General features: G+C 54.9%; 1 protein-coding gene across 1 annotated transcript; it reads right to left on the bottom strand.

The window, feature by feature from the left end:
• Window positions 1-1,467: 1,467 nt before the first annotated feature.
• On the bottom strand, window positions 1,468-25,332 carry ZBTB47 (zinc finger and BTB domain containing 47). Its single transcript, XM_075419894.1, has 6 exons — window positions 25,249-25,332; window positions 13,618-14,988; window positions 9,198-9,345; window positions 8,410-8,525; window positions 7,313-7,457; window positions 1,468-6,430 (listed from the first exon to the last, which is right to left on the bottom strand). The coding sequence occupies exons 1-6, from the start codon at window positions 25,249-25,251 to the stop codon at window positions 6,069-6,071; spliced, it is 2,145 nt and encodes a 714-aa protein (XP_075276009.1). The 5' UTR covers window positions 25,252-25,332; the 3' UTR covers window positions 1,468-6,068.
• Between the last annotated feature and the right edge of the window lie 1,482 nt (window positions 25,333-26,814).

Here is a 26,814-nt window from a genome sequence, read left to right as displayed (position 1 = left end):
AAAAAGCAACAAAAACCTTTGATATAATCAAATGTGTGAATAATGCACTGCAGAAATTCCCACAGACGCCTCCCAGGCTCACCGAAGATGAATCTACCAAATGTAGAACAGCTCGTTGCAGAAAAGAAAAAGAAAAATGGAAAAGAAAAAAATAATCCATGCTTAGAATAATAATTTTTTAGAAGTCATTTATCGGGGTGGCAGAATAGCACCTCCCTCCTGGGACTGGACACCAACACCTTTGCTTCAGCTCTTCTTGCTGGACACAGCAAGCTGTTGACACTTGGTCCTGAGAGAGGGTTAATCCCCATCCACCCCCTGCCACGTTGCCTGGCTCTTCAGGGGGAAATCTGCGCCCTCTGAAGCCAACAGGAAAGTTGCTGGGATGAGGTGAGTCGTTATGGCATGGTCCCTTGATGATGTCTTGAGAAGCGATGATTAAGACTGGTCCCCATCCTCGGTCACTCACCTCGCAACTTTCCATTGGGAATACAGTGAATAGGAGCTTAGTGCTCCCGCGTGGTTCACATCCATTATAAAGCTGTGGGAGATGCCACCACTCACATTGGGCAAGAAACCATAAAAGGAAAAATAGCTGTTGTATTAAAGGACCCAGAAGAGCTTGAAATATCCCATCTCTTGAGCAACGATGGCCAAATCTGTGCGTGCGAGCCTGCATTGGCCCAAGGAAGGCAGCAGAGCTGCACATTGCCAAGCAAAATTCTGGCCCAGAGATGCTCACCACCTTCTCACCAAGAGGCTGCTTCAGTCCAAAGGCAATCACAGATAAGAAATGCCAGCATGAATATTCAGAGAGGCATCACTCCTCGCTGCTGCCCAGCATTTTCCCTGCTCGGATGCACACAGCTCCACCAGCACAGGTCCCCCTGCGAGTAACTTCTCCAGGCAATGCCAGCAGCAAAGGAGCAGATGTATCCCAAGGGTGGAGGAAAATCATTTCTTCTTCCGTTAGCTTCCCAATATCGGTGCTGATGTTAGCTGGCAAGGTTCCCACTGCCCCATTTTAAATCAATAAAGGCTCTGGGTGCATTTGGATGGGCTCCTTGGTTTCTCCACTGCTTACAGAGGAGCTCAGAGAGCCCCAGAGCATAGCTCACAAAAATGTCATGGAGCAAGTAGGACGCAGGAGCTCAGCCCTCACGTTCTCCAACACTCCCAGGGCTGTAAGCGTTGGGCCTCTTCCTCTGTCCACTCATCTCATCATCCTTCCCTCAAAAGCTGTTTTTTGTTGGCTCCATGGCAGTCCAGTCATCTCAAACATATGCACCCACCTCCCACCAGACCCAATGCAAAGTCTGTATGTGTGAAGGAACGGCAGTGGTGAACACGCCATGGGAAGCCCGTCCTGTCAGGCTCTGACTCCTCATGTAATTGGTTGAAAAGAGCCTTTTTTTAAAAAAAAAAAAAAAAAAGCCAAACTAAAGTAACAAAGAAAGTGGTGGAGCTGTAAGTTTTCTTTTATAAAAGACAAATCATTTATTGATTCAGTCCTTCCACTTGCAACCTCTTTGGTAACAGTCATAACACTTCCAGACTGGGACAACGCAGTGGAAAGGCCCAGTTCTGACCTCTCACCACTTCAGAGCTCAGGGACCCCTGACATGCCTTGGTGAGAAGCCAAAAGCAGGTTTCAAAGCACAGCCAAAGACCTGGCCTCTGGGGACAACCCAACACAACCTACCGTGACTTGTCTTGCTCATGGGTGGCCAAAGAGCAGCCCCAGCACCCCCAGGCAGATGGCTTGGGATGGGGATGCACGTTGGGCCCTTGGTGCCAAGGCTGACTGTCAGCTGTGCCCTGGAAGGCAGCTTTGATGCACCTCTTGGGACCTCTTGGACATTGGCCAATAGGGTTGTCACCAAAGCAAGACTCGCCCATTCCTGCGGTAGGCAATGACTTGCCCCAGTGGCCCCACGCTGATGGGCTAACCCGGCCATCTCAGCCTCCCCCTCATCACACCATCCCAAAGAGAGTAACTGCTGTACTTGGAGTTAAAGATAAACATATATTGATTACACATGGTCATAAAAAAAAAAAGTAATAATAATAATAATAATAATACATTTCCTAGAACATTACTTAAGACGCTTCCGAAAAGCATCCAAGCTTCTCCTCCCCGCCTTCCCTTATCTATACAGAATAAAGTGCTTCGTTTAGTTTGTTCACACTAGTAGAGCCACCGATACACTCCTAACGTGGCATGTTTGGGCAACCGATACCGAATGCCGTAAAATAATACAGAGCCGAACGCCAGGCATGAGAAACTCGTTTTGAGGCAAGTGCCTGGGGTTTCATTCATTTCCTTCAAGTTCCGTGCTACCGAGGTTGTTCTTATGCCTATTTTTTTTCCTTTTTTATTATTATTATTTTCTTCCTTTGCAAGTTCGGCCCAACTCCCATCGTGGTTACGTGTCACTAGGCAGCGCTGCGTGTGGGGAAGCTCTCTCCGTCCGTGTGAACAAAGAGCATCTGTCCGTCTGTCCTTCCCTCTCGACTTCGAGCAAACCAAGAGTTTAATCAGTGGAGTTGTCTAGCAGCGGATGCTTGTCTCTATTGCACTGTCACAGCCGTTCCCACCCGCCGGCCATCCATCCATCCATCCATCCATCACTCTTCCCACCGCGCTGGGGTTATGGCTGTGGTCCGAAGGGCCAGCCGTGCCTCACGGACATGATGAGGCTAACTGGTCTGTGCTACCAGGCTCCTGGGACATAGAAACCAGAAATAACCCTCCCCACATGACTCCCTCCCTCCCCAGAGTTCCAATGAAGGGGGAAAAAGAAGATTCAAACCCGGAGAGGTCTGGGGTTAGGCGCGTGGGCAGAGCTGTCAGCTGAACGTTGCATTGCGGCATACTCATGAATTGCGTAATGGAAATCAAGCCCCTCTCCACCCTCGCGGTCTGTTGAAGAAGGGATGTGAGAGATTAAGGTGCAAGAGTTAAACAAAAATTAAAAAGAAAAATTAAAATAAAATATAGAAAGCTTGAAAACGACGGACACAACCGCCCTGCCTCCTGCCCTGTCCAACCCAACGGGTGCCAACGGGGCTGACCGGGATGGATGCGGGATGAGACACTGCAGGAGTGACTCGTTTGAGCTCTTAGTACGTTAATGAAAACCAGACGTGAAGAGACACATCAGGGCTGAGTAAGGGTGTAGACAAAAGGGCTTGGAGGCCATAGGGGACTCCTGGGAACTGCCAGGCCTTGGAGTGGGGAGGAAGCAGCAGGGATCTGGTTCTCCAAAGTGCTGTGTGCATGGTCACATCTCAACATCTCCAAGTGGCTCTCCGGGTAGGTTCTCGAAGGGCGTCGGACGCAGCTGGGATCGGTCGCTGGGCATTCCGCTGGGCTTCTAGCCTCAACGAGGAGCTCTCATCTCGCAGCGATGTCCAAGTGGGACAGGTCATCATGGGGTGAGGATGAATCAGGACAGGAACAGGGAAAGCCACCTCCAGGTACAAGGGAGCACACGTTAGTGTGGGGGTTTGCTTGGGGGCAGAAGCCTATGAGCCAGGCAGGCTGATAGCCTCCATTGCAGAAGATCCTACAAGCAAAGTGAGTCCTCCTCGGGGTGCAGTACTCTCATCCCACATCAAAATTGTGTGAGGGGAAAGAAATGCAAGGGAGTCTGAGGGGATGGGGTCTGGGAGGCAGCAGGGGAGGAGACAGCATGGACCACCCTACTGAGGCCTTCCAACACCTCCAAGGGTATCACTGAAGGCTTCTCTAAAGCAATCGTCTTCAACTCTGGGTCATGGTCCCTTCAGAAAGCCAATGGCTCCAAGAGCCGAGCGCCCACATCCCTCACAGGTGTGTGTTTGAGAAGGCTTTGGACTATCCCAATAAGCTCCAGGGTCATGGAGTAAGGAGAGCAGAGAAGCCTTTGGTACCTATCTGAGAAGGTCAATACGGCAAGGCACCGCTGCCATAGCACCCTCCCTTTGCTCAAAGCAGATGGAGATGAGGGTGAGCTCACTGGTACTGATTACGGTGCTGGGGGCCCACAGGATCCCAGCCAACACAAGGATGAAAAGCAATTTGTTGCCTCAACATGCTAACATCCACAAGAGCAGGCAGCTTTCCAAGAGACATCAGGCATGAGGGGCACCACCCAGCAGCAAGGGACATCAGTCACCTAACCCATCAGCTCCAAGAGCACTCAGAACAGCACATGCTCCACTGTCCCGTCCCTATCAGGCTAACGCTCCTGCATGTCCCTGGTCAGCAAAGCTCCTGAGCACATGGCTGAATCCTCCCAGCTCTGCCGGGACAGCCTCAACGCTGCCCAAGTGCGTTGCTGATTTGGTCCAGGAGATGAAGCACCAAGACATCTTGCACAGCCAGAAGTGGCTCACTGTTGCCAGCACCCCGCTATCACCCAGACTCAAGTGCAAATGGGAAAGGGCTCCTGCAGCCTGCTCAATGTCCTTTCTTCCTTCTTGCCTACCAACAGCCCTGCTCACCGTCTCCTCCATGACCTGACCCACGTCTGCACATATCCACAGTGCTGGCTGTGGAAGCAAGGCACCAGCCACAACTCACCCCATCTCTTGGCCAGCACCTCTCTGCCCGTGTTGGCTGCTCTGCAGCCCCTGCAGCGCTCCCAGCTCTCCCCAACCCCAAAGGGGACACTTCTCCTGGCAGGGAGACCACACAGCCATGATCCAGAAAATGCTTGACACCCCAGGGCAGAACGCAGCAGCAAAAGACCCAGCTTGGACCCCAGCATCCAACAAAAAGGTAACGGTAAAGCCTTCCTCTTCTCCGCCGCCACCGCCGGCACGAAGCCAGCCTGAATAAGTGAAGCCAAAGACCAGCTCAACTTCAACAAGCGCAACAGGGTTGGAGAAGCGTTACCCAATGCCGTGGGGTGCCACCAAACCAGACCTCGCTGGTCCCCTCTGGTCCCACCACGCCAGGGTAGGGCAATGGCCACCAGCCTCACGGGGAGAGGTAAAGCTCAGGAGAGCGGTGCAGGCAACAAGCTAGAGGATGGGGCACCATCATCGGGCTGAACGCGGTCTTGCTTTAGCTCTAAACCTTGCAGCGGGACCCAACCTGGAGCTCACCCGTCTGTCAGGGGTTTATTCGAATTGTTAAGGCACTATTCTGGGCTGATTCTGCCGAGAAACAGCGGCGTCCTGCTCCTCCACCCAGGGCTGCCGCGGAGCCACCCTCCCACCGGTCCTGAGGCCACCTTGAGCTCTCCCAGAGACACCCTGCCAACTCCAGAGCATCCCCAGGAGCCCGGCTCCTGCTGGGATTACCAGAAATGGCACATCAGAGCCCGGCTCCCTTAGGGCAACCCCGAAAGTGACCCGGCAGCGGGCTGCCGACGCCCCGAGACGCTATGCCACCAGCATTTGTGCTTTCGCCTATCAGGGGGGAAAACCTGTCGCGGGGAAGGAAGACGTGGCGAGGGATGCTAAGGAGAGCGGGATGATGGCTTTCCAACGGGGACATCTGCTCGCTCACCGGGGGCCAGCAGACGGGACCGGTGGGGGCTCCTCCGCGGTGCCCACCTCGCAACCTCTTGGGGAAAGAGCCTGAATGGAAAGACCAGCTTTACAGTACAGGGATTCAAGCACCACGAGCTAGATTTCGGCTTATTATAAATATCGGAGCGCCGTCAGGCATTCGTTCGGCTAGCGAGCGGGCACACGGCGCCGGCGAGCTCCACCCTGGACGGCGCGGCATCGCCCGCTCCTCCGAGCCCTGCCAGCATCCCCGCACGAAGACGGAGCCGCTGCGTGGGAAGATAAAATGGAGAGTGACCCTTTGACCTACACCCTTACGGACGGACGGCGGTTCCCCCCCACCACCACAACATCCCCAACTCCTTGGGGGGGTGCTTCCTCCTGCTCCCCCTCTCCGCGGAGAATGATGGGTGAGAAAAAGGGAAAAAAATGAAAAAAATAAAAAAAACAACCCAAAAAAGAGGAAGAAGAGGGGTAGAGAGCAAGCGAAGCCTTGGGTCCCCAGGGGGAGGCATTCCGAAAGGGCAGAGCAGTCCGTGCGGGCGCGTGGTCAGGGTGGGGGGCACCTAGTTGTTGTTCGAATTTATCCTCCCCGCGGGAAACAGGGGAGGTGGGGGCGGTAGGTGAGGAGGAGGAGGGAGGGTCTGTGGGAGGGGATGAAGCAGGGGCAGGGGAGAGACACCAGGGCCGGGGGGCAGCGGGGCCGGGCTGGCGGTGGGTTGAGGGGCGGCCGTGTCCGAAGCCAAGGGGTTGCTGACGCGGAAACATTTCTCCTTGTGGGCTTTGAGCATGTTGGAGAAGCGGAAGCGTTGGCCGCAGACGTCGCAGGGGTACGGCTTCTCGCCCGTGTGGGTCCGGCGATGCCGCTTCATGTTGGGACGGCTGGTGAAGCTCTTCCCGCAGATCTCGCAGATGTAGGGCTTCTCGCCTAAGGATGGGGGAAGACAGATGAGAATCGCAGAATCATTAAGGTTGGAAAAGACCTCTAAGATCATCAACTCCAACCGTCAACCCAACACCACCATGCCTGCTAAACCATGTCCTCAAGTGCCACATCTACACGTTTGTTTAAACACCTCCAGGGATAAGGACTCCACCACTGCCCCTGGGCAGCCTGGTCCAATGCCTGACCACTTTTTCAATATAGAATTTTTTCCTAATATCCAATCTAAACCTCCCCTGACACAACTTGAGGCCATTGCCTATTGTCCTATTGCTGGTTACTTGGGAGAAGAGACCAACCCCCGCCTCACTACAATCTCTTGTCAGGTAGTTGTAGAGAGCGAGAAGGTCACCCCTCAGCCTCCTCTTCTCCAGACTGAACAGCCCCAGCTCCCTCAGCAGCTCCTCATCAGACTTGTTCTCCAGACCCCTCACCAGCATTGCTGCCCTTCTCTGGGCACGCTCCAGCCCCTCAATGTCCTTCTTGTAGTGAGGGGCCCTAAATTGAACACAGTATTCAAGGTGCGGCCTCACCAGTGCCGAGTACAGGGTCATGATCCCTGCCCTGCTCCTGCTGGCCACACCATTCCTGATACAAGCCAGGATGCCGCTGGCCTTCTTGGCCACCTGGACACACTGCTGGCTCCTGTTCAGCCGGCTGTCAACCAGCACCCCAAAGTCCTTTTCTGCCAGGCAGCTTTCCAGCCACTCCTCCCCAAGCCTGTAGCGTTGCATGAGGTTGTTGTGACCATTTCCCCCCCCAAAACCCCACCCTGCCATCGACCCAGAGATGCTACCCTCATCCCATTGCCCTTCCCTCCCAGGGCGCCCACCCGCAGGGGCTGGGGACAAGTCAAGGAGCTCTCACCCGTGTGCGTCTTCATGTGCTCGTCGAAGTACTGCTTCATATTGAAGTCCTTGCCGCACCACTGGCACATGAACTGCTTGTGGCCGATGTGGATGCTCATGTGGGAGCGCAGCTGGTACTTGTACTGGAAGCGCTCGTTGCAGTTCTGCAGGGGTGAGAAGAGGGCAAAATGTTGATGAGCACCCAAAACCTCCTCCATACGCCCCCCCAAATCACCAGCGTGTTGGAGCAGCGCAGAAATCACTTCCCTCCCCCTGCAAAAGAACCCAAATAAATGGCTGTCATGGTTTAACTCCAGCCAGCAACTAAGTACCGGACAGCCGCTTGCTCACTTCCCTCTTCCCTCCCAGGGGGACGGGGAGGAGAATGGGAAAAAGTGAAAACTCGTGAGTTGAAAGGCAGTTATTAAACTGAAGAAAGCAAAGTAAGCGATCATAGTAATAATAGTAGTGATAGGAGTAATATATATATAGAAAAAGTGATGCACAAATGCCACTGCTCACCACCCAATGACCAACACCCAGCCTGTCCCCAAGCAGCGACTGCTGTCCCCTGGCCAGCTCCCCCAGCTCATACACCGAGCATGACACTGTATGGTGTGGAACATCCCTTCGGCCAGGTCGGGTCAGCTGTCCTGGCTCCGTCCCCTCCCTGCTTCTCAGGCCAGCGTGAGAAGCTGAAAAATCCTTGACTGCCCAGCAACAACTAAAAACATCAGTGTGTTGTCAACACTATTTTCATCCCAAAACCAGAACACAGCACGACACCAGCTACCAGGGAAGAAAACTAATTCTGTATCAGCCGAAACCAGGGCAATGGATTTTCAGGACACACTCAGCCAAGTTTGTAGGCTGGATGGGCTTGGGGTGGGATGCAAGGTCCAGGCACTGGACAGAGAGATCCTGGCATGGCCACCAGTTTCATCATCGGGTTGGTGGGACCTTCAAATCAAGAGGGGATGCAAAGTTTGGGTGAGGGGGGAGCATCCCTGCAGCTGCGCTGGCAAAAAGCACAGGGGAAGCCCCAGGCAGTGGAAGATCTTTCCCCAGATCAGTTTTTTTGTGCGGGGTCGGGGGGGGACACACACAGGACCTTACCTCGCATTTAAAAGGTTTCTCCCCAGAGTGCTGGAGCGAATGGACCTTGAGGGACATGCTGCGCTTGAAGGACTTCCCGCAGGTCTCGCAGGTGAACGGCATGTCCTTGGTGTGAGCTGAAGGAGATGAGCAGGGTCAGGCGCCCTCCCCGCTCCCTGAGCACCCATCTCTCCGAGTCCCGGCTGCTGCTCCCAACACCAGCAAACCCAGAGCCATCTCGGGAAGATGCGTGGCAGCAACAGACCAGGTACTCCCCTAACTGCCTGCCAAAAGCTACTTTTGTTTAGCAGGCATGGTGGTGTTGGGTTGACGGTTGGACTTGATGATCTTAGAGGTCTTTTCCAACCTTGATGATTCCATGATTTTTTTAGATCTTTTTGGTGCCTGCAAGCCCCAGAGACCTGACGGCTGTTGCCATGTGCACTTTGCTTTTCAAAGCCCGGGACTGATGTGGTCTGGTCCTATTTTACAAGGGAATGGTGGTTATGCTTAAAACTCTCCTTTGATCACTTCTGAGGTCTTTTTTTCTCATTAAATCAAATAAATGAGCTTCCCCAGCACCATGCTCAATTGCTCCAAAGCCAGCACTGAGCAGACATACGTTCAGCATTAAGTACCGGGCCAAATTTCAAGGCCTCTGCGTTGACGTGAGACAGCTCACGCAAGAGCAAGCCCAGCCCTAAACAACCAACACGACAGCAACAAAAAATTCCACCCTTCATCGCTAAAATGACAGATGAGCTCCCTGACTGAGATCTCCCCGTGGCACCAGCGCCTCCCGCACTCACCAACCATGTGTTTGCGCACGTGGGCCATGGTGTAGAACTTCTTCTCGCAGATCTCGCAGGAGAACTTCTTCTCGGCATAGCCGTGGACGATCTTGTTGTGCTCGTGGAGGGACCAGAGCTTCTTGAACCCCTTCCCACACGTCACGCACTGCAAGGAGAAAGGGGATTGGTAGGGAAGCAGGACAACGCGCCCAGGCACCACCAGCACTTTGGTTTTGCCGGGCAACCAGCTTCACCCATTGAAAGGGAATGTCACTGTGAAACCAACAGCTAAGATATCAAAAACTGTAACGACCAGCAAGTCTGCTACAGATCTTACCACTCCAAAACCTACAAAATTCTAATTTCTATCCATTGGATGAGGAAGAGACGATGACTTTCCAGGGATGGACATGGCATCTCCACCAACAGACACATTAGGACTTGCCTACGCAGCAGCCCAGGCACTAAGGCCCTCTTCCCAACTGGGGATTTTATTCTTGCACACAATGAAGCCGTTGCACAAAAAAAAAAAAAACACCAACTTTCTGTATTAGAAAGCTGCAAAGAACAGGGGAACAAGGAGAAGCCCCAGCCAGCTTCCATCTTCAGCAGATATTATAGATACTTTACCAATAAATGAGTTTTCCAAACATATCCAAATGGACCAAAACAGACCCCAAAACCAGGCCATCAGCACAAGCAGAACAACGTGCCATGCAAAGCCTCCCCCAAGCAGTTATGGCAGAGATTTCCTTCGGCTCCAACAAGCTCAGCGTTTCTCAGAAAGCTCCAGCTTTAGTGTGAGATCACTTCCAGGTGTGCAAGATCAGTTTGGTGCTCAGGGAAACACTGGAGAGTAAGGTCCACACGGGACACCACCGCTGAAGCGTGGGGACAGCGGGGAGCACCTGGCCAAGGACCCTGCCAGCAGCCGAGAGACACTCCTTCCACTTCATCTCTCCATGACTCATCTTCCCCTTGGCCAACAGGGATAAAACCATCTCTTCTTCTCGCAGGCGCATTGAGAAAATAATTCATGCCTAGGAGGCATCTAGCAACAGGGTTTGAAGTAGTGGAGGCAGCACAGCCTCCACCTTCTCCTACCCAGAGGAACAGATGCTCGTTGGTGGGCTTCAACCAAACTTTGCACTGAATGAGGCTGTGATACCATGGAAAATATACCACTATGCCATGTAGTCACAGTATATATATTTATAGATATATTGATATTTAGATTTAGGGTCAGAGAGCCATTCCCAGCACTCACAATCTTCATCTTGCTGTGCTTGAATACCAACATGAGTGGTCCTCTTGAGTTGCACTGTTCCTAAGTAAACGCTTCCACAGATGAGAACAGTTTTATTTCTGCTTTAAGAGACATTTCAGGGCAAATTCAAGACCAGAGTCTGTTATCAACGACACATCAATATCCGTTTTCTCTACTTAAAATGAAAGAGGCTGCAGGGGAATTTTAAAATTCAAGGTAGAGGGAAAGGAGCAGAAGAAGTAAAGCCCCTGGGCTAGGATGAAGCACCCTGGAGGGCTCAGCCCTGCATCCTCAGTTACTGAAAAAAAACATCACTCAAAAATGGGGAAGTCACCTCCTATTGAGGTGAAAAAATGAGAAGATGAATTCTTGCAGGTTAAGAGGAAAACCATACTGAAGCTGGATTAAAAAAAAAAATAAAAAAGAGTTTGAGAAACAACCTGATAAGCAAAGGACGAATCATTTTCCAGGAGGCGGAGGTAGGATGCCCGTTGCAATGTCCATGCAGCTGCGGACAGCGATGGGAAATGATCACGGGGGTGGGGGGATGAAGCCTAACACCTAAAGCATCATGGATGAAATCTGGGGACAAAACAGGGAAAGAAAGCAGCAGACCCGAATGGGATGGTCCCTCCATGGATCTGGTTAAAAAAAAAAGGAAATAAAGACTGTCCATTACAGATAGAGAGTTGGAAAAAAATCCCTTTTCCATCCAGGTAAAACTCCACGGCATATTGATGAAGTCTATTCAATATTATCAGAGCAGATGGAGTGAATTTGGCTATTTGTAAAACTAAAAATGCTCAACTAAGTGAGAGGTAATGATACACAATTTCTGCGGGAGGAGGTCACCACATGGACAATTGTGGTTCCTCCTATTCAGAAATGACCTGTAAAAGGGAGCAAGCAGGCCTACAACTAGTGGTGTCCCCTGGGGGTCACTAGTTGGCCCAGTCTTGTTCAACTTACTCATCAATGACCTAGATGAAGAGTTAGAGTGTACCCTCAGCAAGTTTGCTGATGACACAGAACTGGGAGGAGTGGTGGATACACCAGAAGGCTGTGCTGCCATTCAGTGAGACCTGGACAGGCTGGAGAGTTGGGCAGCGAAGAACCTGATGAAGTTCAACAAGGGCAAGTGCAGAGTCCTGCACCTGAGGAGGAACAACCCCAGGCACCAGTACAGGCTTGAGACTGAACTGCTGGAAAGCAGCTCTGTGGAGAGGGACCTGGGTGTGCTCGGGAATGACAGGTTAACCATGAGCCAGCAGTGTGCCCTGGGTGCCAAGAAAGCCAATGGGATCCTGGGGTGCATCAAGAGGAGTGTGGCCAGCAGGGCAAGGGAGGTTCTCCTCCCCCTCTGCTCTGCCCTGGTGAGGCCCCATCTGCAGTACTGTGTCCAGTTCTGGGCTCCTCAGTTCAAGAAAGATGAGGAGCTACTGGAGAGAGTCCAGCGGAGGGCTACAAGGATGAGGAGGGGACTGGAGCATCTCTCCTAGGAGGAGAGGCTGAGGGAGCTGGGCTTGTTCAGCCTGGAGAAGAGAAGGCTGAGAGGCGACCATAGAAATGCCTCTAAATATCTGCAGGTGGGTGTCAGGAGGACGGGGCCAGACTCTTTTCAGTGGTGCCCAGCGACCGGACAAGGGGCAACGGGCACAAACTGAAGCAGAGGAAGTTCCAGCTGAACATGAGGAAGAACTACTTCCCTCTGAGGATGGCAGAGCCCTGGACCAGGCTGCCCAGAGAGGTTGTGGAGTCTCCTTCTCTGGAGATATTCAAGACCCACCTGGACAAGGTCCTGTGCAGCCTGCTGTAGGAGACCCTGCTTCGGCAGGGGGGTTGGACTAGATGACCCACAGGGGCCCCTTCCAACCCCGAACATTCTGTGATTCTGTGAAGCAGGGCTAAAAAAAGCAATAAGGTGACAGCCCCATGTTATCCACCAGGAAAGCAGATAAGCCTGAAGAAATATTCTGGGAAAAATCCATTTTTCATTGCACAGGCTTTATGGTAGGCTCCAAATCAGCCACCGCCATGCAAGTATCGGAGCTACACTCCTCCATTCTGGGAAAAAGCATCCAAAAAACGCAACCTGAGGGCTCACAATTTCTCAGAAAGATGCACCATGGGGCCAGCCACGGCCAGCGGCTCCTTCCTCTGCTCAAGCCAAGACCACTCCTGCCTCCGAGATCTGCTTCATCGCCCGTTTTACTCGGGGTGCTGGTGGCGAAGGGCTCCAGTAGCACTTGGGTTGCGTTACCATCATTTAGGAAAGCTGTAAGATCATTTCAAATCTGGTCACTGGTGGGAAGGATGACAGCCGAAGCTCTCCAGAAGTTCGTATTTTTTTCATTAGTAGTGGCAGCGTCATGTAAAAGAGCTTGTGGGGAATGAGGAGATGGGTTGGAGGGGTCTGCAGGAACAGATACGCTCGCTGCTCTGATGGGATCCCTACCTATCCCCCCCACATTGCACTGATTTAATGGAGTCAATTTGCAAACGCAGGATCTCGTTAGCATTAGGCGAAGGACACACCAAGCCCAAGCCATGCATGGATGTCAAATGCATTCGGAAATCTGCTAATACGCAAGCTGAAGAGCACAAAAGGCAGATTAAAACCGTTTTAACTCATGTCAGCAAACTTCAAATTAAGCTAAATTGGTTTCATCCTGGGTGGGAACGGCTGGAGTGTGCCTCCATCAGGGGCTCACCACATTTTATCCAGATTAACTGAATCAACTCAAAGAAAAATTACTCGTCAAAATTACTCCACGTTTCCACCAGTCCAGCCAAGGGGAAGCCACAGTCCCCCGGCACAAATCCTCCGGTCCCATGTCACCGTGGGTCCCTCCTGAGCCTGAATGCGAGTCATGGGTGAAGCAAGGTTCCCTCCCGGTCTGCCATGTACCACCCACAACGTCACTGGAGCATGAGCCCATCCCATGGTGTAGCTGGGTGGAATGTCCTCCCAAGTGGGTGGGATGTCCTTCCCCATTGAGATGTCCCATTGCGACAGGATGCTCCTCCTTTGGTGGGATGTCCCCACCTTCATGGACTGTCCATCCCCAGTGCGATGCCCCACCCCTTGGTGGGATATTCCCCGCTGGGTGGGACATCCATCCCCTGGTGGGATGTCCATCCCCTGGTGGGACGTCCCCGGGGCTGGCTCACCTGGATGTTCTTCTCGCAGTCAGTCTGGTGGTGCAGGAGCAGCTCGCTCTCCAGCAGGAAGCGTTTGCCACACTTGTCACAGATCTGCATGCGGCTGTGCGTGACGTTCATGTGCTTCTCCAGGTACCAGCGGTTGTTGAACACCCGGGGGCACTTCTTGCACGGGTAGTGCTGCTTCTCCTCCAGCTTCACCTTCTGGCCCAAACCATCCTGCTCCTTTTTCCTCTTCCTCCCTCGCTGGCCTTCCTCTTCCTCCTCCTCCTCCTCTTCCACCTTTGCCAACTCCTGGGACCTGGTTGCCATGGAAGGTTTGGTGGCTTTGGACGCCCGGCTGCCTCTACGGGGCTGCCCACCCTTTTCCCTTTTCACCTCCGATGCGTCTTCATCATCATCATCATCATCCTCATCTTCCGTCGTCTCCTCCAGGTCTTCCTCCTCACTGCGCTCCTCCTCTTCCTCCTCACCCACCTCCGCGTCCTCCTCCTCTTCCTCCTCGTCCTCCCCTTCCTCATTCTCCTCCTCCCCATCCTCCTCCGTGTCACGCCCATCACCATCAGGCCGCCCCATCACGGCCGCCTCGCTGGCGGCCGCTTTCCCCTCCATGCCCTTGGAGACATTGAGGGTCTGGTTGTTGAGGTTCACCTCCACAATGATCTGTTCCCGGTTGTATGAGCCCTGGCTGTCCAGGTCCTCCTCGGACTCTTCACCTTCCATCTTACAGACGGTGCCCGGACCACTGTCCTTCTCCTCCTTGTAGTACTGCTTGGCTGGACCAGGGGGGAGCGTCCCACCACCCGCTCCATCCTCCACCCGCACCGAGTAGGGGTCGTTGCCCTCCCGGGCGTAGATCTTGGGGTGGGGGGCATCCACCTCCTGCTTGATCTCGCAGTAATAGGGTGGGGGTCCAGCACAGCCCTCGGCAGGCAGGGCCATGTCGGTGGCCAGGCTGAGCGAGCGTGTGTCCAGGAGGTCCTGGCAGGACGAGGCAATGTTGTTCATCTGCAGCACAGCAGCCGCATTCAGCACGTCCTGCACATTGCAGGAGTTGACGAGGAGCTTGGAAGTGTAGATGAAGTTGAGGATCTGCTGGAGGCCCTGCGAGGTGAGGGCCTCCAGAGAGAGCTCTACGCGCTGCAGCTGCTTGTTTTGGGTGAAGAGGGAGTGGAAGAACTGGCTGTAGGCCGCCAGGACCCCCTTGTGCGCTGGGAAGATGCTCTTGTGCTGCACCAGCACGATGTCCACGTCGCACAGGTCCGGCTGAAAGAGGCGCTGCTCGTTCAGTCTGTCCATCAAACATGTGAAGTGGAGGGCTACATCCTCCACCAAGGAGTACTCAGCAGAAGGGTAGTCAGTTGTTTTTTCGACTATCAGCTGTGGGGAGGAAGGAAAGAAAATCGTTGAAGAGGGCTCTTTCCCCAGGAAAACACCCGCCCAGCCATGCCACCTGTCCCTGTCCATGCATCCCAAGTCAGAGATGTCAATTGAGAAGCTCTACCGCTAGGGCCAGCTTAGATATGTCAACCAAAAAGCTCCACCACTAGACCCAGCCTCAAAACACTAAGAGGTTCTACCACTAGGCCCAGCTTGGAGATGCCAACCAAAAAGCTCCACCACTAGATCCAGCTTTGAAACACCAAGAAGCTCTACCACTAGGCCCAGCTTGGAGATGCCAACCAAAAAGCTCCACTGCCAGACCCAGCTTTGAAACACCAGCCAGCAAGCTCTACCACCAACTTGAGTCTGGGAGACTCAACCAAGAGGGAGAAAGCCCAAAGAAAGGACAAGTCAAGGTCATACAAGCACCGACTGACACGCCTTCCGCCTGGGTAGGAGGCACCACAGCCACCCCACGACCAAGGAAGTCCAAAGGCTGGCTCAGCTGTCCACGACCGCAGGGAGGAGATGCCGCACAGAGGAGGAGATGCCTTGAAACATCCTCAACCTCCTGAACCAGACGGGGACCGTGAGGGGACATTTGCCCCATGCAGGAAGACAATTTCAGGCATCATCTGAGACTTAACCACCTAAGTAGAAGGAAATTAGGATTTTAAACGTCCCTCCTTCTACACCATAATTACATAAAACACAATATCCTCTAATATTTACCAAATTACGTCGCACGCTCTGACTCGCGTTAGCAGCTAACTCACCAGCTGGCTTCGTCGGGATGATTTATGCTTTTTTTTAATGCCCACTTTAAATCGCCCAGCGAAAGGCACCACCTGGAAAAATTCAAGTCAGGGACCGGCAGCCCCAGGCTGGGAAACGCTGCAACTGCCAACACTCCCCAGGCTGCGTTTGCTGGATATTTAATTTAGCTCACGTGTATTTTGCATGGTGCAGACCACCCCTGGACGTTCACCACGTCTCCTGGGGATACCTCAGCCCCAGGATGGGTTTGTCGGCTGCATCCCAAACCCAAGGGATATCCCATACCCTAAACCCCGCGCCCCATATTAAAAGCAGGTGGGATATCCCCTTTCCCTCTGCTTCCCTTTGGATTTCTGTGCTGAACACCCAATTTATGGATGGAGATGGATCCAGCCACGTCAACGCCCTCTTTCCCCACCGTTGCACAATGTGACCAAGGACATGGTGCGGAACAGTGGTGGAGACGGAGGGTGCAACCTGCCCGGTTTATCCTGCACCTCCTGCTCCACAAAGAGTTTCTCAGCTTCTATTTTTTCTGGGACAAACAGCAACTCTTGACCAACACATGAATTCCAGCAAGACACACTCTGTTTGTCTTTTTTGGGGGGGGGGTTTTTTGAGCCAAAGGCAAAAGTACCCACTTTGTTTAGACAAAAATGTTTAAATAATAAAAAAGGGTGTTTTCCTCTCTGTTTTCTCAACAAACAAAAAACACCCTCCCCCCTAATAGCCAAAATTTTTCATTTTCACCAAATTTCTGCTCCGCAACCAACCCGCCCAACCAATGGGGTCGTCAGCTTCGCAGGGGGGACCCGCAGAGCCCCAGCAAATGCTTGCACCTGGGCAAAACAGGGAAAAAAACAGCTCTTCTCCCAATTCTCGGCTCTGCAGCCTGGAGTGGCACAAAGAGGGAGTAAAAGATGGGGATTTATATATATTTATACATAATTTTTGTATTTTTTTATATTTTATCTATTCATTTATATATAAACTATATATAGTTTATTTATATATAATTTATATAAAAGCTATATAAACATATATATGCACTATATATATAAATATATATATATATAAACTATATATATAAATACATAACCACTCTTTTTATACATATATATATATATATTTGGTATAGAATGCTGCATCCCAGCCAGAACAACCCTCCACACCCCCCGCACATTCGAAGCCTCGCGACTGCCAAGGACATTTCGACGAGAGGAACTTGGATGGCTCCGCTCCCCGCTCCCCCCCCACCCCAAGCACATAGAAAATAAATAACGATACAATAAATATCGAACGCCAAAGAGACAGCAAGCTTTCAGCAGAGCGGCTCGCCGTTTGCCAGCGACTCTCCTGCTTTGCGTTCGCTATGGAAAAAAAAAAAATTGAATTTGCTTTTTTTCCCTCCTGGGATCCATCGCGCTTCGCTCCCCGTAGAGGATGCCCCAAGCTCGGCACGGCCACAGCCATGGAGAAATGGGTTGAAAACATGGGGAATCGGGTCTGCCGGGCAGCATCGCCTCCAAACAGCCCAGCCTGGAAAACAAAAGCTGGGTTTTGGGGGTTTTTTGGGTTTTTTAGGTTTTTTTTTTTGCTCTGGATCGAGGTTTTTTGGCAGAAGGGGCTGACCCCTCACCCAGCGCCGGGGCTTGCCAGGCGGCTCTAATCAGTCCCAGCAGCGGCGAGGACAATGCGTGTCTTGGCCGCGTCCCGCCGGTGACTTCAGCCCGGGCTTGTCAGCGGGAGGTTTTTTTTTTTGCTCTTTATTGCTATCAGATGCTTTTGGTGAGCTCGCCCGGAGCCGGAGCCCCAGCTCAGACGAGAGGCGCCCGCTGGGGTGAGATCCCCAGTAAGACCCCATCCTGCCCCAAAATACCCCTGCGACAGCACCCATCCCTGCGACCCCATCGGAGCAGAGGAGCCTGATTAATTGAGATTAATGGGAGAGTTAAACATGTTACCCCAGGAAAACTGAAATATTTTTTTTAAATTATATATATAAAAATTGAAAAATACATATTTTAAAAAATATTTTTTAAATCTTTTAAGTACTTATTTAAAAAACAAAAATAAAAATCAGAGTTTTGCTCTTTTCCACCACCACCCCCTTGGCCCTCTGGGCTGGTTTCACCCCACGAGCACCCCAATGCGGCACCGCGGGAGCAGGTCACCCACCCCATCCCCACCCCGAGCCTGGACTTGGGGTGCTCACTGGGTGCATCAAACCCCCAAACTTCCAGCACCTTCCACGCACCGCCGACCTCCGGGCAGAGCCCTGGCATCGTCGGCACCAAGAAAACAAACCCCGTAAAAATTACTCGAAAGCAGCGTGGCTGCGAAGTCCCCACCCCGAAGGGACCAGACAGCCCTCCCCGCCTCGACGCTGCCCTCCGGCTCTATTTTAAGAGAGTTTCCAAGCAGCGCTGCCAAAGGCCCATCCCAAAATGGCCGGCAGGAGGATGAGGAGGATGCTCGGGGCGAGGGGGGACCAAGGGATGCGGGTCGGCTGCGCCCCGATGATCGGGGATGCGAGGAAGGGATAAGAGCGATGTGGGAGCGGCGGCTGAAGGAAATGCTGCTGCTCCTTGGACCGGGGCAGGATCTCCACGGAGAAGCCACCAAAAACCCTGCTAGAGGAGATGGATCCCACGCACGGCCCCGCTCCCATCCCACCCGCAGCCCACCCCTGTGTGTGCCTCAGTTTCCCTAAACAGCCAGCCCAACACCCCATCACCTCCCTCGGAAGGGGGCTGCTGCTGGATTTAAATCCCTGCTCTACGACACAACGCTATTTATCTTCGCAGGCGTTCAGAGCCGGATCCCCAGACGCTCCTGCAGCACTAAACCCCCCCCCCAAGAGGGACCAGTCACTCGGGTCACCCTGGATATATTTAAACACCCAAATCCGCAGCCCCCCAGCCCACCTCTGATCCTCCTCAGCCTCTCTGTTCATTTATAGCTGCATCCACCACCCTCAGCGCCGGAGCACTGAGGACTGTCAATGCCTCTCTCCCGCCGCAGCGTAAGGACGTGGGGTTTTTGGGGCATAAAAAGCACATTTAGGTGGCCACCGGCCCCTGCTTCACGCCGGGCAGGGCAGTTAGACCAGCTGCCCGCAAACCAGTTCTCGTTCAGCATAAAATTTGGGGATTTCCTTAAAGCTTTCCAACCCCAAAATCCCCGTGATAAACAGCGATCTGGTTTTCAGCATCACTCGCAAGCCCCGAAGCCTTTACCAGACCTTCGGTATCCAGCTGCCCGAAGGAAAAGCGCGTGAATAAGCGGCTGAATGCGAAGTTCGCACTCGCTCCTCCAGAAAAACACCCCGCGTCCCGCTCTCCGTTCGAACACCGCTGCGTTTCGGGGCAAAAGGACTTGGCTGGAACTATTTAACGCCACAATTCGACTTTTGCCGAAGAAAGAACGAGCGTTAGAAGCCTGTTTTTACAGATGAATTCAAACGACACGAAGGCGCGTCACTCGAAATCCCCAAAACATCCGCGCGTCGGGTTTTAATCCTCACTTCCCTCCAATGTGCCCTCTGCTTTCGAGACCTTCGGCCTTTTCTCTGTTGTTTTAAGGCCGTATAGGGGTTTTTTAAGGATAACGTGGTGCTTGCATCTTCCCGTGATGCTCAAAGCCAGGATGCAGCGGGACGAAGCCGCCCCACAGCCGCCGGCGTTGCCCACACCGTATATACCCCACACACCGCCAAAACCCCCCAAACCACCCCATTTTTGAACCATGGCCCTGCATGGAAACCTGGGTAAAACACATCCCAGCGCTCCCCTCGCCCATCGCCTACCTTCACCGCCCCGCTTGCCCATCGCCCCCCTCCCCGGGGACCTCTCCCACGGGCACTTCGCCCTCCCGAAACACCGGGATCATGCCGGGGAGGGGGGGTGTGGGGGTTTGTTCGCTTCTCTGACGAGTGTTTTTATTTAATTAGGGGAAGGTTGATCCGGAAAAACAAGCAGGAAGGGAAAACAATAGCTCGGCCGCAGCCCCGCCTGGCGAGGCGCCGGCCAACGTGGCCCCAAGCGCCCAGCACCAGCATCCTGCCCGCCGGGATGCTGCCAGCGCTGGACCGGGCGCTCGCCGGCGACAGTCCCATCCCAGCTCCGGAGCCCCGGGGACGGCCACGTCCTTTAGGCTGGTGGTGAGACCATCGAAAGCGGTGATTTTTTTCCCCCTACGTGGCATCTAAAAGGCCGGAGGCTGCCCAAAGCAGAGCCGTACGCAGGGGGAGGAAGCGAGGGGAAGGGGCTCGGGGATGCTCCCGGAGCCTGTCCCACCCCAAAAAACACCTCCCGGCCTCTGCGCAACTGAAAAACAACATTAGCCCTGCTGGGGGACCGTCAGACACTTCCCAGGCTTTTTCTTTTTAACCCCCCTCTGGTGTTTTGGGGGGTTTTTTTGGCACTTTTGGGGTTTTTTTAATAGCAACCAGCGTTTACAGGCTTCGACCCAAAGATGCTTTTCCAGAGAGCAGCCTGGGAAGCCAGCGCAGTGTCCTCAGAGCAAGGGAACGGGGACAAATCCTTCCCCCAGCCCCTCGGCAGATGAGGAGCCACCTCTGCACATGGGGAGAAGGTTCCCAGGGGGCTTCTCTTGTTAGCACCGCGGCCACCCGGGGCTTGGGGAATGCCCTGGGACAAGGTGGGATGAGCAACACGAGGCTTCGTTGGGAGCAGGCGCTGGCTTCCCAGCGGCACAGCCAGCAGAGGGTTAATATTTATAATTTTGGGCACAAACTGAAGCACAGGAAGTTCCGTCTGAACGTGAGGAAGAACTTCTTCCCTCTGAGGGTGACGGTGCACTGACACAGGCTGCCCAGGGAGGTCGTGGAGTCTCCTTCTCTGGAGATATTCAAGACCCACCTGGACAAGGTCCTGTGCAGCCTGCTGTAGGTGACCCTGCTTCGGCAGGGGGGTTGGACTGGGTGACCCACAGAGGTCCCTTCCAACCCCTACCATTCTGTGATTCTGTACTAGCTCACTGCTTTCTTATTTATTTTACATTTTTTTTTAGTTTTTTAAACCTCACCAGCTGCTCTGGGCATCTTTCTCCTTTTTTTTTTTGCGCACAGAGCTGCAAAGCAACGATGACGCTTTTCAAGGACAGACGGGCCAACCCTGCCATCGTCCCCTGTCCCCAAACCAGTCCAGGGGGGTGATGCTGCAAAGCTGCTCCCTGGGGATGCCACCGCCACCGTGACAGCACTGGGGACACCGCCATCCCTCTGCTCCACCACGGGCGATGGCAGAGGGCACTGCCAAGCCCTGAGTTCCGCTCGGTAGCCTCAGCGTCCGTCCCCTCCAAAGGTGAGCGCCGTCCCCTGCACAAGCGCAGAATCCCTGCTGCAAAAATACCCAGGCTTCAGCCCAGCGCTGCGTTATTTTCGGACCAGGACAAGCCCCAAGTCCCTCCGTCCCGGCAGGAGAGCAGAGGCACCGAAACTGGGCTGGATGCACCCGTCCGTCTGTCCCTGTCCCCTCGGTCGGGGCCAAAAGGGGGTTCTTTGGGTGCAGCCCCGGTGCACCGGGTCATTCAAGACCTGCGCTAAGCCCGTGGCAAGGTCCGGGGTTAAACCCCGAGCGGATGCTGCTGGATTTGGGCAGAGCCGCCATCCTCCCGGCGAACGCCGAACGCACCTGGGGCAGCCGAGCCACGGGGTCCCCGCCAGCACCTGGCACAGCGAGTGACACCGGCCGATGGAGATGTCCCCGAGCCACCACCCCGGCATGGGAGCAGGCAGCGGGACGGGATGCTGCCCTCCTGTCCGGGGGATGCAGGACCTCCCACACAAGCACTGCTGGGGTGGAAGAGCCCGGGACACACGGACACACGCGGAGCCACTGTCCCCATCCCTCCCCTGCCTGAGAAAAAAACACAAAGCGGAGGAAAGATCGAGGGAGGAAACGAGGACAAAACCCAACGCTGACCTCCCCAGCCGGGCTGTCGGCCAAGCGGCTGCGCCAGGGGCCGGCTCCGGACCGCTGCCCAGCCCGGCACGAGGCCGGGGAGGAGGCGAGCATCGTCCCCTCGGGACCCTATGGGTGTCCCCAGTGCCACCAAGGGAGGGGATGGACGCAGTGGGGCAAGCGACGCATCGAGCCCCCTGTGGCTCTTAGGACCCCCAGGGACTCCAAATTCAGTGCAGGGGGTATGGATGGGTGCAAGGGGGCAGCCACTGCGTCCCCGAGCCAGCCCCACACCCAGGCGCTGCCAGGCGATGGCCGGGAAGAGGCCGAGATCCCTGGAAAAGCGAGGCGGTGGGATGCACGCAGCCCCCTCCCGCGTGCTGCTGAATTAGGCTGGCACCAGACGGCAGCATCCCCCTGCCCCCCAGCATCCCCATCCCTGGGGACGTCATCGTGACCTTCCAGGTGGGTCAACAGCAAGACGGGGTACGATACCTCCAAGTTTTGCCCCACAGCAGGCTCCTATCAGATCCTAAAACCACGGCGTTCTCCAACCCAACTCCAGATCACCAAATTGCCCGAGGGGTCCAAGGCTGAGCCCCTCCCAGCACTCTGCGCAGGGTTCTCCATCCCGGAGCATCCTCTCCAAACCCCAGGGATGGTCCCCACCATCCAGCTCCATCCTAAACCCAACCCTGAGCGGGGCTCTTTGGGAAACACCGGCCATTCCCCTCCGGTCCAGCGATCCTCCCTGCCCAACACTTTCACATTTTTGGGAATGTGCATTAAAACGGTTTATTTTTGCCGCGGCTGTCCAGCAAATCCTGCAGCTCGGGGAGCAGGGCTCTAACTCAGACAGGGTGTCAGCAGCCCTGGCTCCGGGCAAAAGATATAACCATAAAAATCATAATTAAAAAAGACAATTTCTTGTAATTAAATCCTCTACCCATTGTATCCATATCACCCTGGCCAGTCTGTCCCCACACCCCAGGTCTCAGCATCAGCAGAGGCAGCCGAAGCCCTGAGGTTGCCTGAAGAGGGGACAGCAGCCCCGAAGGACCTGGGGACAAAGTCCTCAGGTGTCCCCGCACGGGAAAGCCGACGAGGCCAGCCCTGCCCCGCAAATACCGCTCCGACGCCACGCTACACCTTGCCTTTAGAAACGAGAGAGGAAAAACTCGGGGCAGGTGGCACGGAGCCTGACCCTGAGCCGGCATCCGCTCCTCCGGCCTCAGGGACCACAGATCCCGTGGGAAGCCAGGGGAGGTCCGGGATGCAAACCAGGCAGGGGGGGACCTGGGAATCCCCTTTTTCGGGGCCATGCAAACGTGATGGCAAAATAAAAACTTCAGCTCTTGCTCTTCCAGAGAGCATTTCGTCACGGCCATTGCCACGTCCCCATCTATACAGCCTCGAACGCAGCAGCGCGGGAGAGCCCTCAGATTTCTCCTCCAGCCGGAGCGAGGAGGGAGGACGGGGAAATCAGCGACTCCCCCGAAACCTTCAAAGACCCTCCGATGTTTTGACGCATTCGGTTCATCCACCAAAAGGTCTCTCCCCCTTTTTCCCTAAGCGAGAAGATCCGCATCTCAAAAACAAGCGACATTTAATCGACTCGCGGGCAGCCTCCCGCTTCTCCCTCCCTTTGACGAAGGCGACATCTCCAACGGCAGCGGCAGGTTCTCTTTCTGCAGGGGGTGACATGCCTCTCCTCCAGGCGCCAGGCAGAAACACAAGGCCGTTCATATCTCGCCCGACTCCGGCGTTCGCCTGGTAATAACCTAACGCGCCGTTAATTCCTGGCGGGGAGAACAAAGCTTGGCCGCGAAGCCGAGCCGGGAGGTGATGAGGATGCTCCGGCTGCCCCGGTGAAGCCCCGGAGCAGCGTTTAGCCCAGCCAGCATCCTCAGGGAAACTCCGCCGTCGGAGCCGGAACATTTGCACCCAGTCAGGTTTCACCCCAGATCCAGAAGAAAAAAAAAATTTTATATATATATATACACACACATACATATATATATATAAAAATATAAAAATTCCTCAATATCTTTCCAAGGAGGATTTTTGCTCCGTAAAGCAAATTTTCCTCTGGTTCTCGCTGAGGCCGGGCATGGAGGCAAGGTTTTAATTCCCAACTTTTCCCCCTTTTTCCTCGCAGGGCTGCCAGCTCAGGTGGGCTCCAGGCATGAAACTATTCCAAAGACACCCCCCCCCCCCCCCCCCCCCCGGTGCCTCCCCTCGGTCCAGCTCGGGGAGGTCTCCGCCAGCATCTCCCTCCGGGTGGGATGCAGGGCCGGATCCAGCAGCCGGTGTCATGGAAGCAGGAATCTCCCAGGCCAAGCACAACCCAAACCCGGCTCCAGTTGCCCCCCAATACCGGGACCTGGGGGTCCCGAGCCCCATCCCAGCATCCCAGCCATCACCTCACGCGTTATTGCTTTATTTTATATTTTTTTCCCAAAGCTTGCACTTTCTACCCCATTCTGAAAAGCCTCTCGAAGGCCTCCCGGCCGGGGGAGGGGGGAGGGGGGGGGTTACGAGGGGTGCGGAGCCATCGCTGGGGCAATCACAGCCCCGCACTTTTAGGGATGGGGATGGGGGGGGGGGTGGCACCAGGGTACAGCGAACGGCGCATCCCAAGGGATTTTCCATGCATCTTCCCGGCTCAGGCCTGCTCTCTGCAAGTCAAACTAACCCCCCCCAAGCCGAAAAAAGTCCGCTGGCCGCTAAAATAGGTCATTGCCGCTGGCGCAACCTCCCTCCGTTATTATTATTATTATTATTTAAGAGAGGGATGGAAAATCCCTTCGGAAGCCCGGAGCGGGGTGGGATGCGGCACCCTCCTCCGGGATATCGGGATGCACCGAGCATCCCCCGTGAAAATGGAGGGGGGGGGGGACACGGACGGACGACCGTGGCAGGGCAGGAGAGAGCTGCGGGGGGGGGGGACTGGCAAAATGAAGGAGTCATCCGGGGAACAAAATAAAAAAAAATAAAAAAAATAATAAATAAAAGGGCCGAGGAAGCGGCGCCAGCGAATGCTCCGGCCTGGTCGGCTCGGAAAGTTCCCCCCCCCCGCCCGCAGCCCCTCACCCCCTGCCAAAAGGGTCTGTGCTTGGGGGGGGGGGGGGGGGGGGGGGCGGCGGCATTTTTTAAGCCATTTTCACCTTTTCCTCCCTCCACAACAAGGGGGGGGGGGGGAATCCATACAGCCCCCCCCCCCCGCCAAAGCCGCTTGCAGTGATACACCCGGCCCATCGCACGAGTGGGTTGTAACCCCCCCCCACGCCGCGCGCCCCCGGCCCTCCCCACGCGAGGATGCAGCATCCAACCCCCCCCCTCCAATCCGCCCCCCTCCGCCCTCGCAAGGATTCGGGCAAGTTTCGGAGGCCGCTGCAAAGTCAGCAAAGCCCCGGGAGCGCGAGGAAGCGGGGTGGGGGGGGAGGGGGAGAAGGAGGGGGGGGAAGGGTGAGAAGAGGGGGGTAAGGGGAAAATCGCATCAGGAGAGAAAAGGGAAAAGGGGGGGGGGGGGGGAGGAGGTTGCGAGCTCTACCATTTTGATGCAAAGGTCTCCGCGCAAAGGAGTCCCGGTCCTGCGCCGCTTGCCTGGGGTTTTTGCTCTCCATGAAAAAAAAAGAAATGTTGGGTTGGGTGCTTTGCTGGGTTGGTTGCTTCTTTTTTCTTTTATTCCCCTCCTTTTATTTTTTCTTTTTGGCTGGCTTTTTTTCTTGGTTTTTTTTTTGCGTTTTGGAGGGGGGGGGAAGGAAATCACCGCGCCGCCGCCGCTCGCATCCCCCGTCCCTCTTTTCCTTCTTTCTTTTTTTTTCTTCTCCTCTTCTCGCCTCCTTTCTCCCTCTCCACCCCTTTTTCCTTTTTTTCTCCTTTTTCTTTTTTTTTTTTTCTCTTTTTTCCTCTTCTCCCCCCCCCCCCCCCCCCAACTTCTCCTCCTTTCCTTCACCTCCTCCTGCCCATCGCCATGTTTAGCCCCCTTTTAGGAAGACGGAGGAATGCGGAGCGGCGGCGGCTCCGGCTGCCAAGAGCCCGGGCCCCGCTGATTGGAGCCTCCGCATCAGATGGGGCCGCGGCTGCCCCTTTAAAGGGACAGGCTCCCGCCGCCCGCCCCACGCGGGACACCCCCACAGCACCCCCCTCCCCCCCCCCAACCCCTTCCCACCCCCCCCACTCCCATCCCCCCGCATCCCGCTGGGGGGGAAACTGAGGCACGTCGAAGCCTCCCCCCCCCCCTTCAAAAGAAAGGCTTTTTGGGGCACAACCTCCCCAATTTGGGGGGGGGGGGGGGGGTAACACCGGACTTCTTTAAAAAAAGGGGATTTTTGAAGCGCTCTCCCATGAAGAGGAAATTTGAGTCCCCCCCAGGGCAGAGGCAGATTGGGGGTAGCGGTGGGTTAAGGTATATAGGAGCGGGGGGTCTGCTGGGTGGCCCCCAAACCCCCCTCCCCGTACCCCAGGATGTGGAGTGCGGGGCACAGCCAGCCCCCAACCATCCCCTCCCCCCCAAAAATAAAGCAGGGCTTCATTATTTTGCCCCCAACGCTGCTTGGATCTCCCCGACGCCGAGCTGAGGGTGGGTTTGAGCACCCCAACACCCCCTGCCTCGTCCAGGAGCCGGGTCCCCCCAAAACCCTCACGCCGGGGGCAAAGCTGGAGCAGCCCCAAGGTGCCCGCGGAGGCTCCGTGCGGCGTCCCAGGGTGCTCCCACAACACCAGGACAGGCTCTGGGCTCCACCAGGGCAGGAGAAGACCCGCGAGGTGTCCAGCCAAGGCTCTTGGGGATGGTGACCACCACCAAGACCCGCTTCTGCGCCCACCATTCCTGTGGACACCATCCCAGATGCCAAGGGCCAACAAATCCCTTTCCACAGCCCTAAAAGCAGAGGAATGCAGCAGTTCCAAAGGGCATCGGCCACGCGATGTCCGGGCTGGGGGCATCCCCGGAGCCCCCGGGCTGCTCCATCTTCATCCCACCTTCCCGGCTCTTCTCCTTTTCCTCACCACTCCCTTTTGCAGACATGAATGCGGTAACGTCTTGCACTTGTTTAGACTCTGCCTTGGTTGCCGTGCGCAGTAACTTCTTCCAGATGTGGACGGATCTTTGCAT

Source organism: Opisthocomus hoazin, chromosome 4 (assembly GCF_030867145.1).
Source record: "Opisthocomus hoazin isolate bOpiHoa1 chromosome 4, bOpiHoa1.hap1, whole genome shotgun sequence".
NCBI lineage: Eukaryota > Metazoa > Chordata > Aves > Opisthocomiformes > Opisthocomidae > Opisthocomus > Opisthocomus hoazin.
Note: the sequence above shows the minus strand (reverse complement) of the source record. Positions and strands in the feature narration are given on the sequence as shown.